Here is a 16,409-nt window from a genome sequence, read left to right as displayed (position 1 = left end):
TCATTTCTTTGTCTGGAATATATCTTCCATTACTTGGCATAAAAAAACATAACTTTTATCAGTAATTCTAATGTCCTTTTTGCATTTAGACCATAGTATCTGAAAATTGAACAACGTATGTGTATTTTCATGTAAATATGAACCTGTCTTCAGTTTTCATTATTTGATTTATAGAGAGACCCTCCTTAGCAGGGTTGGTGGTGTCCCTGAGCAGTTTTATCCTTTAAAATTTATCTTTCAGAAAAAAATCAAGATAATCCAGAGAACTGTTTTATAGTACTTTCCCTTAAGAGCCATTTTCTTTAACATTGGTCTTTTCATTATAGAAGTTCTAGCTTGCATAGGAAATGCCATCCATGGAATCTCAAGACCAATGAGAAACAGGAACTTGGGTTGATACACACACACACACACACACACACACACACACACACTTATAAATAATAATTCCTTCCCCATCCATATTTTAAAATTTTCACAATCTGCTAAATGAAGATGAGGACTATTAATCTAAATGTTTGATATGAATATTTGAATCTAAAACAACCTCCTTTTTTTAAGATACTATAACATACAGCTATTATCGAAGTAAAAATGTCGTTTATTACTAAGTTGACTTGTTGAAAAATATTTTATTGGTTATTTAATAAAAATTATTATGTGATGGCTTAGTGGAAGAGTGTGTATTTTAGATTTTAGATTTGAGATTTAAAACCCTAATCCTCAAGATAATTTCACGTTTGTCTGTGTGTATATATCATGAAGTAAAGTGGACTTCTGGAAAGCATCCAGTTAATTTTTATCAATATAGGTAGACTAACCAGATAATGTTTTTCAAATACGTTCCTTCTATTCCCTCTCAATGGCTTTTTTGTATTTCTATACAACTAATGATCAAAACAAAATTGTTACAGGTGCCCATTTTAACAAGTCAAAGAAAGAAGGTACAGGGTTTGAACAATATGGATTATAAGAAAATTACTTTGTCTATGAAACTGCATTCTATTGTAACACACTGGGTAAAATTTAAAATAGAGCAAAAAGAGGTCTTGATCATATAGTGATATATTTGCCTTCCACAGACTTTGGGAAAAAGTATGATAAATATGGATGACTATTATTTGCTTGGGGTCCCTGGACATACTGAAGCTGAAATTCCTTATATATGATATTTGTCATTTCTCCCAAGAAGTAAGTCATGAAGATTGAAGTGACAGCTTCTTTCTTTACATATTTCAGGACACTAACCAAAAATACCCATAGGAAAAAAAAAAAAAACACATCTGAATATAGGTGCTCTCTGAGATAATCATTTCTTTTATTACTGATAGTCTTTATTTTTCCTCTCTCTCTCTCTCTTTTTCTTCTGTAGCAGTTATATGCTGCCCAGCTAGCTGCAATGCAGGTATCTCCAGGAGGAAAGCTCCCAGGCATACCGCAAGGAAACCTTGGTGCTGCTGTATCTCCTACCAGCATTCACACAGACAAGAGCACAAACAGCCCGCCGCCCAAAAGCAAGGTACCCTTTTGAAGAGGCTACATATTTTATCATTTAGACTTTGACTTGTCATTCGGTGACATTTATTGAGTATCTGTTATTTCCCAGCAATTCAGTCTTATAAAGAATTATAGATAAAGTATAGTGGAAGTTACGAGGACAGAGAGATTACCTTCAGTGAGAGATCCTGGGAAGGGTTTCCAAAAGAAAGAGCAACTGAAATAACATTTAAAATATGAGTACGATTAGAGCATACAGAAAGTGTTTGATTTAAATATCAATAACTGTTACAATGTGGCACACTATAGATATAATTTTAGATATAGCATTCATCCAATGAGATTATCCTATAAAGATATGAAGATAATAACAGTGTTAGAAGTAAGACTGTTTAGAAATAGTTTTGTTTGGGGAACTAAAGAAACATTTACTGAGAGAACATGGAAAAGTATCAGGGCAATAATTTGTTTCTTGGCTTAGAAGAAGAGAGATGCAGAAAAATTAATTTGAAAACTTTTTGTGTTTCTAAAGATCTTACTTGCATGATGAGATATGAATATATTAAACGTCCTATGAATGAAGTAAGAAGAGCAATCATAAGTAGTTTTCTGTGAGATTACTCGGGGAAATAATCACACATATTTTCTATTAAAAACTATTCAGCAAAAAACTAACCCAGTTAATGTACCCCCAAAATAACAAAGTTTTTGTTGTATGCTGAATTACTTAGAAAATTGCTTCTGTTCTTCATTTCATGAATGCCATTTTCAAATGTCTAAAGAGTTAACAGTTTAAGACTAATCACCACAGTTGAAAACATACACCGAGAAAAATATTAGAAAATATTGAAAGAGAAAAAAATCCAAGAATTGTTTAAATCCTCTAGTGCCCTGGCAGATGCTTTTCACAGTTACCATATTAATCCAGAGAGAAAATTGGGAAAGAGAAAGGATCAGTTGGGAAAGTGCACTCCAGCCTTTATCTTCTCAAAACTCCCAAGTCCTTTGCTGTGCTATTAAGAGATAAATATATTTGGAAGTATAACTTGACCCGGACAAGGACCTTAGAACCTGATGCGCCAGCAATATGGACAAATGTATAGTGCAAAATATTGCACACACTACTGCGACATTAGGAAATATACATACACCATTTCTAAGATCTCTTTCAGCTGTGTAATGGGCCTTGCATGTTCCGTGCATAATATATACCTAAGGCCTGGTCGGCTTTTCTTTATAATGATAGCAGAATATACATTTTTAAAGCTTGGTAATAATTATAACATTTATTTAATAAGATTTGATTTTAAAGCAGTGATATTTTGGTGTCTCCATGGACCAGCTGTTTTAATATATTACATGTACAGGCTAACTTTGAGTAAAATAAATAGCTGTAGTTGCACAGTCATTGTCACATACAAATAACTCTGTGAGGTATTGGTCTCTGTTTTTTTCCTTGATTTAGTAACGTGATTTTACCTCCTGCTTTATAATGATGCTTTACATTAGAACATTTCATTTAATTACTTATTTATCATTTTTTAAAAATTATCATTAATGTCTTCTGCCCAAATCACTTAATCATGAAGCTTTTGATGTTAGTTAACCTCATGCATTCATTCATTCACTCATTCATCCATCCAGGTATTTATTGAGCAGTTGCTACAGTGATACTTTCTTAGGTAAACATGGCAAATGTCAAAGTCACTGAAGGTTTGCTTTGCCAAGATTGGGGCGTTTCTTTATGAACTATATGGTTCTAAACATTGACAGAACCCGATAGACTAGGTACAAAGACTGATTATTTAAGTAATACTAGAATTCTGCCACATTTTATGGTTTCATGTACCTCTGTTTATTTAGTACTAGTGAAAAAGTGGATTGTGTTTCTTTTGCTATGATTACACATAATTTAGCAAATATATTTATATTTAAAGTTCAGTTACTGTTTGAAAATTAGCCCTCATGAATCTTCTGTCATACGAAGTTTAATAAAACTGTGGAAGTTGCATATCCTTCGATCTGCAATTATTATGAAATACATAAAAATTTAACAACGGATAAAGTGCTCCTTTTTAAGTAACAACAATTATGTAATGAAATATGTTCTTTCTTGGCTCAGTGTCCTCGTGCATGCTGTCTACAACTTCTCTTATTGTCAGAAAAAAAAAGTCTTAAATGTGCTTGTGTTTTAGCTCAGCAGTAAAGTTTAGTGGGTTAAAAACAACCATACCAATAAATATTACTATTGTCATTTTAAGGAACAACATAGCCAAAATAGCAAAACCAACAGTAAACAAAGAAGACCCATTACAAAACACGAATTTAGTTTTTTGCAGCTTGATGACATTTGTACATAGTGTAATAAATATTTTGACCTCACAAAGTTATTTTACTTATATATAATGACTGTCATTTATTATAATATTTATATTTGATAGATTAATTCTTAGTATCCTGGGGGTATTTTCTGTGTGCTTTATTAATGAATTTTCATGTCTATATTGCTATGTTACAGAATTGTTTTATTAAATGGCTGTGTGTTGTCTGCATACTTACGTGGCATAAACCAAATTGATGGTTTACCTTGAAAATACATGCATTGTTTGAAACAATGGAATCATAAGCCACATCCATGTGATGATGTAAGGAAAATGATCTTATTGGCAGCTGTCAAAACTCAACCATGTTCCCTGGGTTTTATCGCCTGCCCTTCTTCCTAGGTGTGCCTTTGCCTTTGCCTCACAACTCTAGAGAAGGACACAAACAAAACTTATTTGCAATTTGCAAAAAACGGAAGGGGAGAATCAAAAGGAGGGGGCTCCAAAAGACTGTAAAATTGTACAGCATGAGTCCTCTGATGCATGCTGTTTTCAATCTGCTGTGTGCCAGTTGGAGGCTTGGGGAGTGTGTGCGCGCGCGAGAAAGGATAATGCTGAGAAATGATAGAGTGGCTGTGACCTCCAAGCTCAGCCTGGAAATCCAAGACATTGATTTCACTTAGCATTCCTGCTGAGAAATCTGGCGGAGTTCAGTTGTAATAAAAGAACAAGATTCTGTTCTAATGGTAATGGCGTATGACAGACATATCACTTTGTCTGTCCTCAGCACCAGAGAGAGAAGAATTGGAGAAAGGTCACCTGACCTGCCTCTGGTATTGTAGGAGTGCTGTACTGAGCTTTGAACTGCCTCCTAGGAACATAATTATTTATAATATTAAATGATAAAGAAACCTTTAGAGGACTCACAGTGAACCTCTGAAAACTGCACACGGGAATTGTGTTCAGTAAATGTGAAAACATGAAAAGGAATCTGGTCTCTTCAAAATCTGCATCGGAGAATATGGATAGAGTTGCTTATTGAGTTATACATGACTATGTCCTTGAACTTATTGTTTGTGAACTGTTTTCATTAATGCCTGACATATTGTCATTGGTTAACTTTTCCTTTTTTTTTTTTAATGCTTTGATTGTACTAGGCACAAGCCAAGAAAAGTTGTTTTTTTTTTTTTTTTTCCCACGTGATCTGTTTTGCCAAAGATTCGAAATTCAGATCATCAGCAGATTTTTAAAGTTTCTCAGCTGTTACATAAAATCTTAATACGTGTGCACTTGTCTCTCCAGCAGTTATTTAATTTTTTTATTCTGTCAATTCACTCCAGTACTATTTTTTTTTCATTGACCAGAAAAAGGAAATATATTTAATTCTTCAGAGTCTTCAGAGATATTCTGGTAGCTGATGTGTGTCCTCACAGCTGTGTTTATGGCTAAATATTGTTAAATAATGTTGAATGAAAGTATGAAATCTTGAACTTTTGTGCACAAGAAATCGTGTTTAAAGGAAATTTTAGAAATAATTCTACTTCTCATATTGAGGAAAATCATTTAATTATGGTATTATTTAGCAGTATTGGTCCTTGAATCTCATATACAATATTGTTGCTTTGAATCTGCTTATATTTCTTAATTTGTTTATTATTTATGATTCTGCCACAGTATGGACACAATGCATTCAGTGACTTTCATTTCTGTACCACATATTTCTTTATTTAAATGATTTTCTGTATCATTTGTTGCAGTCTTTTAAGAACCTAGATTACCTTTGCCTTGTGATCGTAATTGATCTCTTGATAACATTTGTTTTGTAAGAATAAGATATTTTTTAATAATAGAATTAAAATCAGCCTTAAATTAGTTCTTTTGGGAAGAGAGCATTTTTACTCAGTTTCACACATAGCTCACACAATTGTTGATAATAAATAGGCTTATCATCCCATGTTATCAGGAAGTCTTCTTATGTGATAGAGGTACCAACCACCTGAACTTCATATTTTAAGTGTTTTTCCTTTGCAAAAGTAGCCATCTCTTGGGAAAAATACAAGGGCAACTTGTAAATACTAGTAAGTGTCTCTTGGTATCTAATGAAAACTTACATATCGCCTGCAGTAACCAAGAGTAGTTAGTTTGAAAAGCTGCTGACAAGGCAGAATTCCTGGGTGCTTTTCTTTTAACCTTGCTATGACCCTAGTCATACCCCTGATCCAGTTGTGGCTCTGTCAATGACAGGAGCACATAGATTGTCTGAATCAATTTTTTTGGTTCTTTTCAAGTACTTCTGGCTGTGATGTTCCCATTTGCTCAGCAGTAGCACCTGGGAGTTATGACAAGAAAAAGAAATATTTTTGCAACAAGCCAGAAACAGTTCTGGCCAGCTTACCAGACAGAATCAGATTCTTCAGCTGCAATATCCTTGGAAATATTGCTTTGAATTCAGAAGCAAGAAGTGGAGCTATATTTTCATCTGATCCTCTTTCACAGGCACAGTAATGAAGATATCTTCTGCTTTGGTAGCCACGTGCTTGTGTTAGTGATGTTAGAAGTGCCAATGACTCCTATCAGGGCCCCTATTTTTAGCTGTGATGGTACCAGTCACATAGTTTTATGCTCTCAAGTAAGCATCATGTCAATACACACTGATCTGCAGGGTAGAATTTTGTAGTTTAATACTATGAGTCACAAACTGTGGTACACATACACACAAGATTACTTAGCAATATGTTGGATGAGAAATCAGAGGATAATCCTGATTCATCTTAATTGAAAATTAGTTCTAACAGGAGATTTGGGAAATAAAGCTTTTTTTGCTAGCTTTGAGACAGTGTTCTATATAGTACCAAGGGGAGGGTAAGGCTGAACACAAACGTGCACATGCAGCGTAACCACAGCTAAGTCAAACCACCACCCACTCTAACTATAAAAACACTGTTTTTAATATTTGACGAAAGCGTCCTTTCAAGATAAAGCACAAGACATCAAAGAGATTTCATAATTTTGAAACAGAGAAGTGCTAAGGCCTCCACAGGAGTATTTCCATGATGAAAAGTTCAAAAAGCACTGCTCAATGTAACTATAACTTCATTTAGTGTTTTCCACATTTTATCTGGCCGTGAAAATTTTTGAGTAGTAGTAGCTGCTAAGATGTAATTTCCAAAATGTAGAAGTTCCTTAAATACTACCATTTGACTTGTTCTTAGAGCTGTCCAGGTCAAGATCTCACACATTTATTACTCACCACAGAGGGGTGGAAATGTAGTATTTTTAAGTAATCCACAATGCTTAAGTACTATTAATAAAAGAGCAGCTGCCATCCATCAATATATATAAGCTCAAATAAAATCACTGATCCATCCTGAAACTGTTGGACCTGGTATTTTTTAGCTTTCATTTCTCCTAAAACTCCAGAAAAACGGATGTTAGTCTGAGCTAATTATAACTACATACAAATTGGCCATTTTCTATTCGTATGCGTTAAACACTGTCTGGCATATCAATTAAATGCTAGAATCTCCCTAATACCTTGCTCTGTACAGCTGCTTTGTGCTTTGTTGAATAGCTGTTGAACACTCCTCTCTCTGTCGTATTTCAATATCTGTAAAATAACTATGTTGTGTGCCTTAGAGATGTGATATGCCTGTGTCATACACAAGAGGTGAATTCATTTGAGAAGAATCACCCCATAGTGTTAAACTGTACATGTGGCCCGTTATCGTTATCATCATTTCCGGGGTGGGACATATTTACTGTGGGTATAACATAGGCTCCTTGTCATTTAAATCAAATCGTTTTCTTTTTGTAGTCCCGTGTTGCCAAACTGAAATATGTTACATGAAGTGTTATCAACAGAACTCCTGTGGTGAGCCTGCTCCTTTCCTTTGCGTCTGAACTCAGTTGACAGGATTCTCAAACAGCTAGGTACTTAAACAGAGGCTTTTCTGCGGGCAGTGGTATTAAATATACAAATAGGCCATTTGGTGATATATTCGTATGACTCAAGAAGCAGGGGGTTCGTCACATTTGTAACATAAAACCAATAATGATAAAACAAAGACATAGAGTAGTCATATTATTGACATTTTTTAAAAAGGTGAAATATACAGAGGGGGGTTAGGTAATGTCCTTTGAATTCAGTTGGCTCGGCCTATGCTTCCCAGTGTACTGATTTTTGTCTTGAACATAGCAGCCCACTCTTATGAACCAGGTCAAAGTTTTTGAATAATGCGAACCAAGAAGATGTGAGCATGTACAGACCCAGGAAGATCCACACAGTCACATTTTCTAAGTGCCAGTGGCCTTCTAACATAGGTCCAAGCTGAAGCAGATTCACCATGCAATAAAAGCATTTTAATTTGAAAACCAGACAGTCAACACCTAAATAGTATAAGGAAGAAAAACAGAACAATATGAAAAGATCTTCCTATTACAGGAGTGAATATCATGGCTAAGCATGTGTTGAACAAAAACTTGCACGGCCAATGCTTTTCTAAAAGAAAGTGTTTTATCGGGACCGATGCTAGCCAGAAAAAGACTAGGTCCCGGGGAATGTGGTATAAACCACCAGTAGCAGTTTCACGGAGAAGACATGTGGTCTGCATCCTGGGGTTGACAGGGCTCTTTTATACAAACAGTGTCCGGAAGGAAGATGTAAGTTGCTTTGAAAGAACTTGCATTGGCTGTAGATAGAGGGTGGGAGAAGATGAAGCGGGCATAGTTGTGGGATGGATAGGTGCATAGCACCTAAGGAAGAAGTGTTTGCTCTTTTGGATTGGTTGTGGGCAACAGACTGGCAACATCATAGGGTAGCACCTGGTGGTCAGCTATTCGCTGTTGTCTCTAGAAAATTGCAAAACTAACCATCTGGAAGTGAAGTCCCAGTTTCAACGTACATTTGGGGATGTTATCAGACTTTTGTTGGTTTGTGCCCCCAGCGGTTAACTCATTAACCTCTCTTGTCTCTTCCTTCCACCCTCAGGCCTGCTGTAATTTAATTTAGGACATCTCAGAATTTTCTCCTTGTCACATGATAAGTCAGAGAATTAATACGTCAAAGAATGAGAAAGCAAAAGCACACTTCTGTTATCTTTTAGGGAATCATTTATCATTTTAGCTTCCTAAAGCATACTTCAAATTAATTAAAATATTTTATTTCCTATCCTAAATTATTGATCAGAGCCTCAACCGAGCTACTGATTTTTGACCTTTTTTCACCCCTTTGTCCCCGACTTAGCTTGAAACTGTTTGAGCAGAGAATCGAGAAGTGACATGATGGAGGGCTACTGTAAACCTCAGCTTTGATTCTCTCTTTGTTTAATTAAATATATTCTGTTTAAACATTCTTTCTTATTCATAAAGTAAGAATTTAAATGGTCTCTTTCAGAAACACTCGACAGTATAGATTTGTTGTTAAAATTACAATAAATAGTGTCGTATTTAGGTTAATGAAAATAGTATATATGCATATTTATTTGATAGATTTCATCATGAATAGATTTTTCTTGAGAGAGAACAAAGTAGTTTACTAATGCTTTGGATATTGGACAGTGGGTAGAAAAAATACAGTAATTAAACATATAGATGTAAGAGTCAAAAAATAGAGACGTAACATTCTAACGTAGAGATAGACAAGTTCAAAATCAAAAGGATTCAAAAGGATTTCATGAATTTAACAAAATGCATCAGCTATTTTGTTTATAGAATTACGGAGGCTTAAGTAAGAAGGAAACCCAGAAAGTATTTAGTCTAACACATAATAACCAGTCACGGGGTCACCTTGCCTCTGCTTAGACTCCTACAATGAGAGGAAGTCTACCAGTCCATGAGGTGGCATTATTGTATTCAGAGCAACTCTCATGTCACAAGATTCTTATTTAAATAGAAATGTAATCCACTGCCAGTATTTCAACTTGCGGCCCCATGAACGGCAATTGTATTTGATAGTACTCTTTCAGTTGCGAATGATAGACAATCAAGCTCAAATGGATTAAACAAAAAGGAAATGTATTCATTCACATTTTTTTTTAAGTTATTCTGAATTCAATTGTGGCTTAACCAGGAACTCAAACAATAGCACGTGGAATTGGTTTCTCTTAGCTCTGTTATTTTCTCATTCTTCAAAGGTCTGTCCCTTTTAGGGTTCTGTAGCCCCCTTTGCTTGCATTTACCACTCATTGATTCAACACATCTTGATTTATGCCTAGCATGTGCCAAGTTGAATTCAAGGCAGAAGAACTACAGCTACTACATCTGAGAACATAACAGTTTGTTCTCTTAAGATTTTGCAGGTTAAGGAGAAGAGACAAACTATGAGCAATTGAACGAAGAGATCCTTTCATATATTGGTAAATGCTATGAAGAAAGTAACACATGGTAAAAGACAGAGTGCCTGGGGACTAGTGAGGGGTCCTTCCTGAGATAGAGCTATCAGGGAAGCCCTCTCCGAGGACTTCTCTGAATCATGAAAAGGAAAGTACCTACAAAGGGCGGAGGAAAAGATATTCCAAACAGGAGGAACAGCAACTGCAGAGACCCTAATATGTGAGTGAGGTTGACAAACTCAAGGTTTAGAAAATAGGCTGGGGTAGCTAGAAAGTAGTGAACATAAGAGAGAATAAGAAATGAGGTTGGGAATGAAAAAGACCAGACCATGTAGGACTTTTTCATGTTAAGAAGTTTGAATTATATTCTAAGTGTATTCATTTTTAAAGAGAAATAATGTATTTTTCATTTGTCATACCACTTACTAAACTGTTGTAAATACCTACTTATTGTCTTACTTTCTTAGGGTATTATTTCTTTGAGGCAAAGGATATTTTTTTTCTTTTATCTGTTGGATCAATTAATATTTTAAGCTTCTCTACAATATTTTCCCAGAAACATTGTGGAATTTGAGTCCTAAAGACATATTCTGGACCTTGCCATTGGAGAGACAAGACAATTTCATTCAGCAGATATCTATTAATTTCCTATAATGTGGTGGTCAGAGTCCTTGGACCTGAGGATACTGGTGAACAGTGTAGACGGGGGTCCCTGCCCTCATGGAGCACGGAATTTGTAATGGGATATGGACAAAAAGAGACAATCATATACAGCTTTTTAAGGGCAGCCACTAAGTGCCAGGAGTATAAATTTAACAGAATATTTCCTGGGTTCTTTTCACATTCACTTTCTTTATCAGGGTTATTTCAATAGCATAATAGCCTAAGAAAACACACACAATTGATAGGATCTGTCACTGCCTATAAGAAGCAAATTAAAAGGTTGAGTTTTGGGAGTGATATTTTCATACTGACACTAACACATGAGTATTGATTTAAACATTGTCACCTGAAAAAATTATAATTGCTATTTACTAGTGCTCATAAGAGTTTTGGAACTCTTATTCTACTTAACCTGTCTTTTGAGCAGGTTAAGAAGCCACTTAAGAAATCCTAATTTCTAATTAAACTGATTTTTTCTTTTGATATATATATTTTTTTTATTTTTTATTTTACCCAAAGCTTTAAAACCCAGTGTGATTTCAACAGATCTGCCTAGTACAGCAGATTTTTAACTAGTATATTATAGAAATGAGTGAAAAAATGCTACAATCTTAAAACAACTAGAGGAGAGTAGTTTTTAAATAATGAACAGCATCATTTTCATCATTGGGATGAACTGGAAGTCTTCTGAATTGAGAATTTTTGAGAAGACAACTTTCTTTCAAAATCAATCTCTCTCTCTCTCTCTCTCTCTCTCTCTCTCTCTCTCAATCTCTCTCCCCCCCTTCTTCCATCTCTCCCTCTACCCCCTCCCCTCCTTCCTCTTCTTGTCATATAAATATACAATGCCACTACTTAAAAAAATAAAATAAAATAAAACTCATATAACGTTTCAGTGAAACTGCCATAACTATTGTGTTTATTTTGTTGGTTAAAAAACCATTATATAATTTATTTAAGCATGTATATTCATTTTTTAAAAGGAAAATATTTTTTATTTCATTCTTAACTACAATTACTTACTAATGGGATTTGTGCACCATTCATAGTGCACTTAAAATTCTATTTATTTTACTGATATTGAGTTTATATACAACATTATGATATGTCTATTCTGTTATATTCTGTAAAGTGAGATGCTTTTTTTAGTTATACCTATTTTCACATTTCTTCATGCACATACAGTATGGAAGTGGCATTAATTGCACCATTAATTTACGAAGTGGGGACTATTTTAATCTAGTTTCTGTCCAGAAAATTATAAGACAATGAAGTTCATCATAGTTCATAGAGTTTTTCATTCCCTCTAAAAATCAGCTGGAGAACACATATTCTTAATTAGGTTTTCTTAAATAGAGACCAGAAATTGTATGATGGTTAGCATTAAATGTAAAAAAAAAAGTCTTCAACAGATGCAGAGTGAATGGTGTAATTCACATTGACAGTGGATTATTGTTTAGGGTCTGCTTAATACAATCAGTGGAATTTGCAAGCACATATTTCTTATCTCATGTGTCTTAAACTTTGAGAACATAGAAGACATAGAATAGCATTCAAAATGTAGAATAGCTCCTTTTTTCTAGGAAATAGGGAACAATTTTATAATTCTTTTACTTGAAAATATATTTGCGTTTTTTCTATACTGAAATAAGAATTTTGCTCATTGAAATTTTAATCTTATGAGTATTATATTTGAAAAGCACATTCTTAATGGCTCAGAATATTGCATATTGAAAACCTGTTTAACAGGTGCTGCTTGGAAAGCAATATGCCTCCAAATTCAAGTGTCTAAATACCATGAACAGTGAGCAGTTTCCCTTAACCTGAATCCTAAAGTATCATAAGATTCTCATGGGAAGAATGTACCCTTTTTCTAGTCCTGTTTGCCTCATAGATAATATAATTGGATGCTTCTTAGAACTACGCACTACCCCTTGTGAGCTGCAGGACTTACAAATGCAATATCCGTCAGCTTTTGGCACTTGTACTTCCAACTATGGACTAGCTGATTCCATAGGATGACTTTTTTCAGAACGCAAAAGTTTAAAAAAATCCTTTATTTTGGTTTTCAAAAGGAGAAAGATGAGATCTCTAAATTTAGAGAAAACAAAGACCAGAATTTTCATTTTACAGGTTTTACATAACTAAAATATTATAAAGAAAATAAATATATATACTCAAATAGATAAAATTTTATTTTCTCCCAAATTGTTTGCCAATACCAGAAAAGACTAAGAACCTTATATTTTTAATAAAACCACAAAATATTTTTTATATTAAAAACTCTATTGTAGTTCTTTGCAAGACCAATTATCAGTACTGAGAATCTGTATGAGGCTTTCATTTAAATTGGGCCTTTCAATAACCATCGAATCTTATTTTTTTCTAGTTTATTATATAATTTTAGCTGTTATGGTTTGTTGCACAATTTTGATGACTTTTGGCAGTGTAGATATTTCATAAATAGGAGAAAAAGAAATTGAGACCAAAAATAGAAAGGATGAAATACTGCAAAACTTTTTCTCTTTTGGTATTTCCAGTAGCACTTAAAATAACATAAGAAAAAAATGCAGTTGTGAAGTATGTATAAAAGCATTATGACCAGAATAGGAATGTCCTTAAATAGATACAGATTTGTGTTTTCTGTACTTCTCTGTGCAACTCTTTTGAGGATCAAAGTTTCATTTTAAGTCGGCAGGAGCTCAATATTCAGGTCAACCCTGTATAAACACAGGGCAAGACAAGAATTTGGGGTCAAATGATGGAATTTTTAGTGCCAATTTTCATGCAAATGGTGCTGTCATTTATCTAAAAATGAAGGTTCTGATCCAATTATAAGAGAACCTCTTGGTAATGTTTGTTGGATTTGGTGTGGCTTGTCTTTTCTCTATTAGCATTCATGAAGTTTTAGTGAGCTACAATTCTGATCTGTTATATCTGGTACTATAATTTATGGACTTGAAAAAAACTAAGTGAAGGAAAGATCAATTCCATAAGATTGATCATATTAGATACACTTTCTTTATCCATTGAATTTTAAGTGGCTTGTAATATGTGCTTAATAAGTGTTTACTCGATTAAATATTTATATTATACAACTCGATCTTAATATAAATTTAACATTTAGTTATCACTGTTTCTGATATAGTTTCCACTATATGTCTATTTTTGCAGTAACATGTATTAATATAACATGATTTAAGAGAATATGTCTATATGAGGATTTTAAAAATTTTCAGTAATAATGTTGTTGTTTTTAACTCCTGTCAGGTGAATGTTGGGGCCTTTGGTCTAACCATAGTATTTTATGGAATTCTGGGCATATGAAATAAAACATTGGGAATTTAATGAGACAAAAAGAAATATTTTAAAAAGTTTTAAAATATTCTTTCAAAATGTACTTGAATCCTGTTTTTAAAAAACAATATTCATTTAAAATGCAGTTAATAAAATATGATTTATCCTATATGAGATATCTTCTACTAGGAAGAGAATGTCTTCCTTTGGGAAAAGACGTTCCAAGCAGTAGACTTTACATTTTGCTTGAAATAAAACTATATGTTTCTTAACTGGTTTATATAATTTTTAAAAAATCACATGATGACTATGTTATTCATAGATGAGGCATCTAGAGTCACTTTTACAATATGTCAAACAACATTTATTGAGGTTTATTCAGTAAACTTTTTGAGCACCTATAATATGCTAGACACTGATAAAATAAAAAAGAACAATAATTAATACCTTGTACAGTGTAATGGGGAAGACAAACAAATAAACAATTGAAATACTATGGGCTAAGTACTGGTCAAAGAAGAATATGGAGGTAAGGAAAATAGTTCCCAGCACAAGCTGGAGAGAAATAGGATAAGGAAAGAATTGCAGAATATGTGCCATTTTGAAGGTTTTGGAAGGAGAATGAAATAGCCTGTCTGAAGATACATAGGTAGGAAAGAGTTGAGTGTTGGATTTCATCTGAATTTTAAAGAAATAAGGTTGACTATAATGGATCTCTAGAAGGTTTGGGAGTGAACTTAAGAAAAATAAAAATGTAACAACAGAAAGGTCTAAAGTGTGAAGTTTAACCTCCTTACCATGGCATTCTGTGATCTAGCTGCACCTACCTCACCAGCCTAATTTATTACTTTTGATTTTCTCCTAATCCTGCCTGCGATTTGTGCTCCAAACAGAATCACATCCTCCCATGTCATGTTGTTTCACCTCCTTTGGACTATGTTTGTGCCCCTCTACCTCTCTGGGTTGCTTTTGCCCTCTTCATTCCACTTTCCCTCTTGCCTTTCACCCTCTCATAAGATCACCTCTATACAGAACTGGCTATTCCATCGTATGTGACCCCACTGGACAGATACATACTCCTAGTGTACTATTACAGCACCCTTATAACTCTTGATTGTACTTGTCTTTCCTTATATGACTCTTGAGTCGCTTCAGTGTAGGAATTACATCTTATTTATCCTTAGCACTAAGCATCATTCTTGACATGTAATGATTGCTCTAATTCTATTAAAAGGATAAATAAATAAACAAATCAGCAAATCATCTGTGGAAGTAAGCCAAGATATTATGTTCAAACGTGTGACTGACTTTGAGATTCCTTAGGTGGAACTATCAAAGATCAACGGTTTGGATTATTGGACAATAATCTCAATGCAGCATGAGCTGCATATGATTGTACCTATGAAAAATGAAACCATCATTGCTATTGTACTATGTAGAAAGACCACGTGCACAGTAAGATTATGGAACACAAAAATGAGATTTGTCATTGTTTATCCTGTCAATCTAGGTGAGATACACTTGATACAGGAAATAGGAGCATTCTGCTCATTGGAGAGATATTATCTGTATGATAATTTACCAGTCCTTACTATGGTCTGAATAAAGCACTCACTAATTTCTTCTTTTTTGCCTTGATTCTGAATTTGCAATTTGCTTTTTCAGATATCTTGAAATTAGAAAACTATTACCTTAAAAAATTCAGCAATATTCTGGTCAGGTATAAATTAATTCATTGGCATTCTGGTTTGTACATTAGTCTAATGAGTTTGTTTAGTATCAATACATCTTCAAGTGCACAGCCTCCCTTACATATGCTGAAGAATTAAGTGGATGCTTAAGTGAAAGGTATAGGATTATAGTAACATTGGTTGGTTTTGTTATATTGTTTAATTGACAGTTCAAATAAAGTTTCAGAAGGGAAAATTTTTGTTTTCCTCTCTTATTTTTATAAGATTATCTTTCTCTGCTTCTCTTTTATGCTAAACAATCTAGTTCAGATATGGCAGAGAAATATTTTACCTACACACACACACACATGTTTCTTAGTACAAAAATCAAGAATGTAGATTCATTTTGTTTGGCAATTTAATGACCCAAAGCAACATTCAAACCAAGATCAAATCTAAGGTAAATGCCCTCATTCTTTCTCCTTAGTTCAGTCTAAAGATATGATCAAAATTCTTATGTAATAATATCATTACAGTTGCTATTTAAAATCTTTTATGCCATCCAGACTGTGAAATGTATTACTCTTTTAATAGTATAGGTTGGGAAAAATTAAACATGAGACACTACAGCT

The 16,409-nt window shown here is 33.9% G+C and overlaps 1 protein-coding gene across 3 annotated transcripts in view; it reads left to right on the top strand.

Moving 5' to 3' along the window:
• The window catches only part of SOX5 (SRY-box transcription factor 5), a 478,480-nt gene that overhangs the window by 410,478 nt on the left and 51,593 nt on the right, over window positions 1–16,409 (top strand). For all 3 annotated transcript variants that reach the window (XM_033118758.1, XM_033118759.1, XM_033118757.1), the window contains one exon: window positions 1,373–1,519. In XM_033118758.1, coding sequence (XP_032974649.1) covers window positions 1,373–1,519 — 147 coding nt within the window. The remainder of the gene's footprint in view (window positions 1–1,372; window positions 1,520–16,409) is intronic.

Source organism: Rhinolophus ferrumequinum, chromosome 10 (genome assembly GCF_004115265.2).
Source record: "Rhinolophus ferrumequinum isolate MPI-CBG mRhiFer1 chromosome 10, mRhiFer1_v1.p, whole genome shotgun sequence".
Classification (NCBI taxonomy): domain Eukaryota; kingdom Metazoa; phylum Chordata; class Mammalia; order Chiroptera; family Rhinolophidae; genus Rhinolophus; species Rhinolophus ferrumequinum.
The sequence above is the reverse complement of the archived record's forward strand: the minus strand, read 5'-3'. Positions and strand labels throughout refer to the sequence as shown.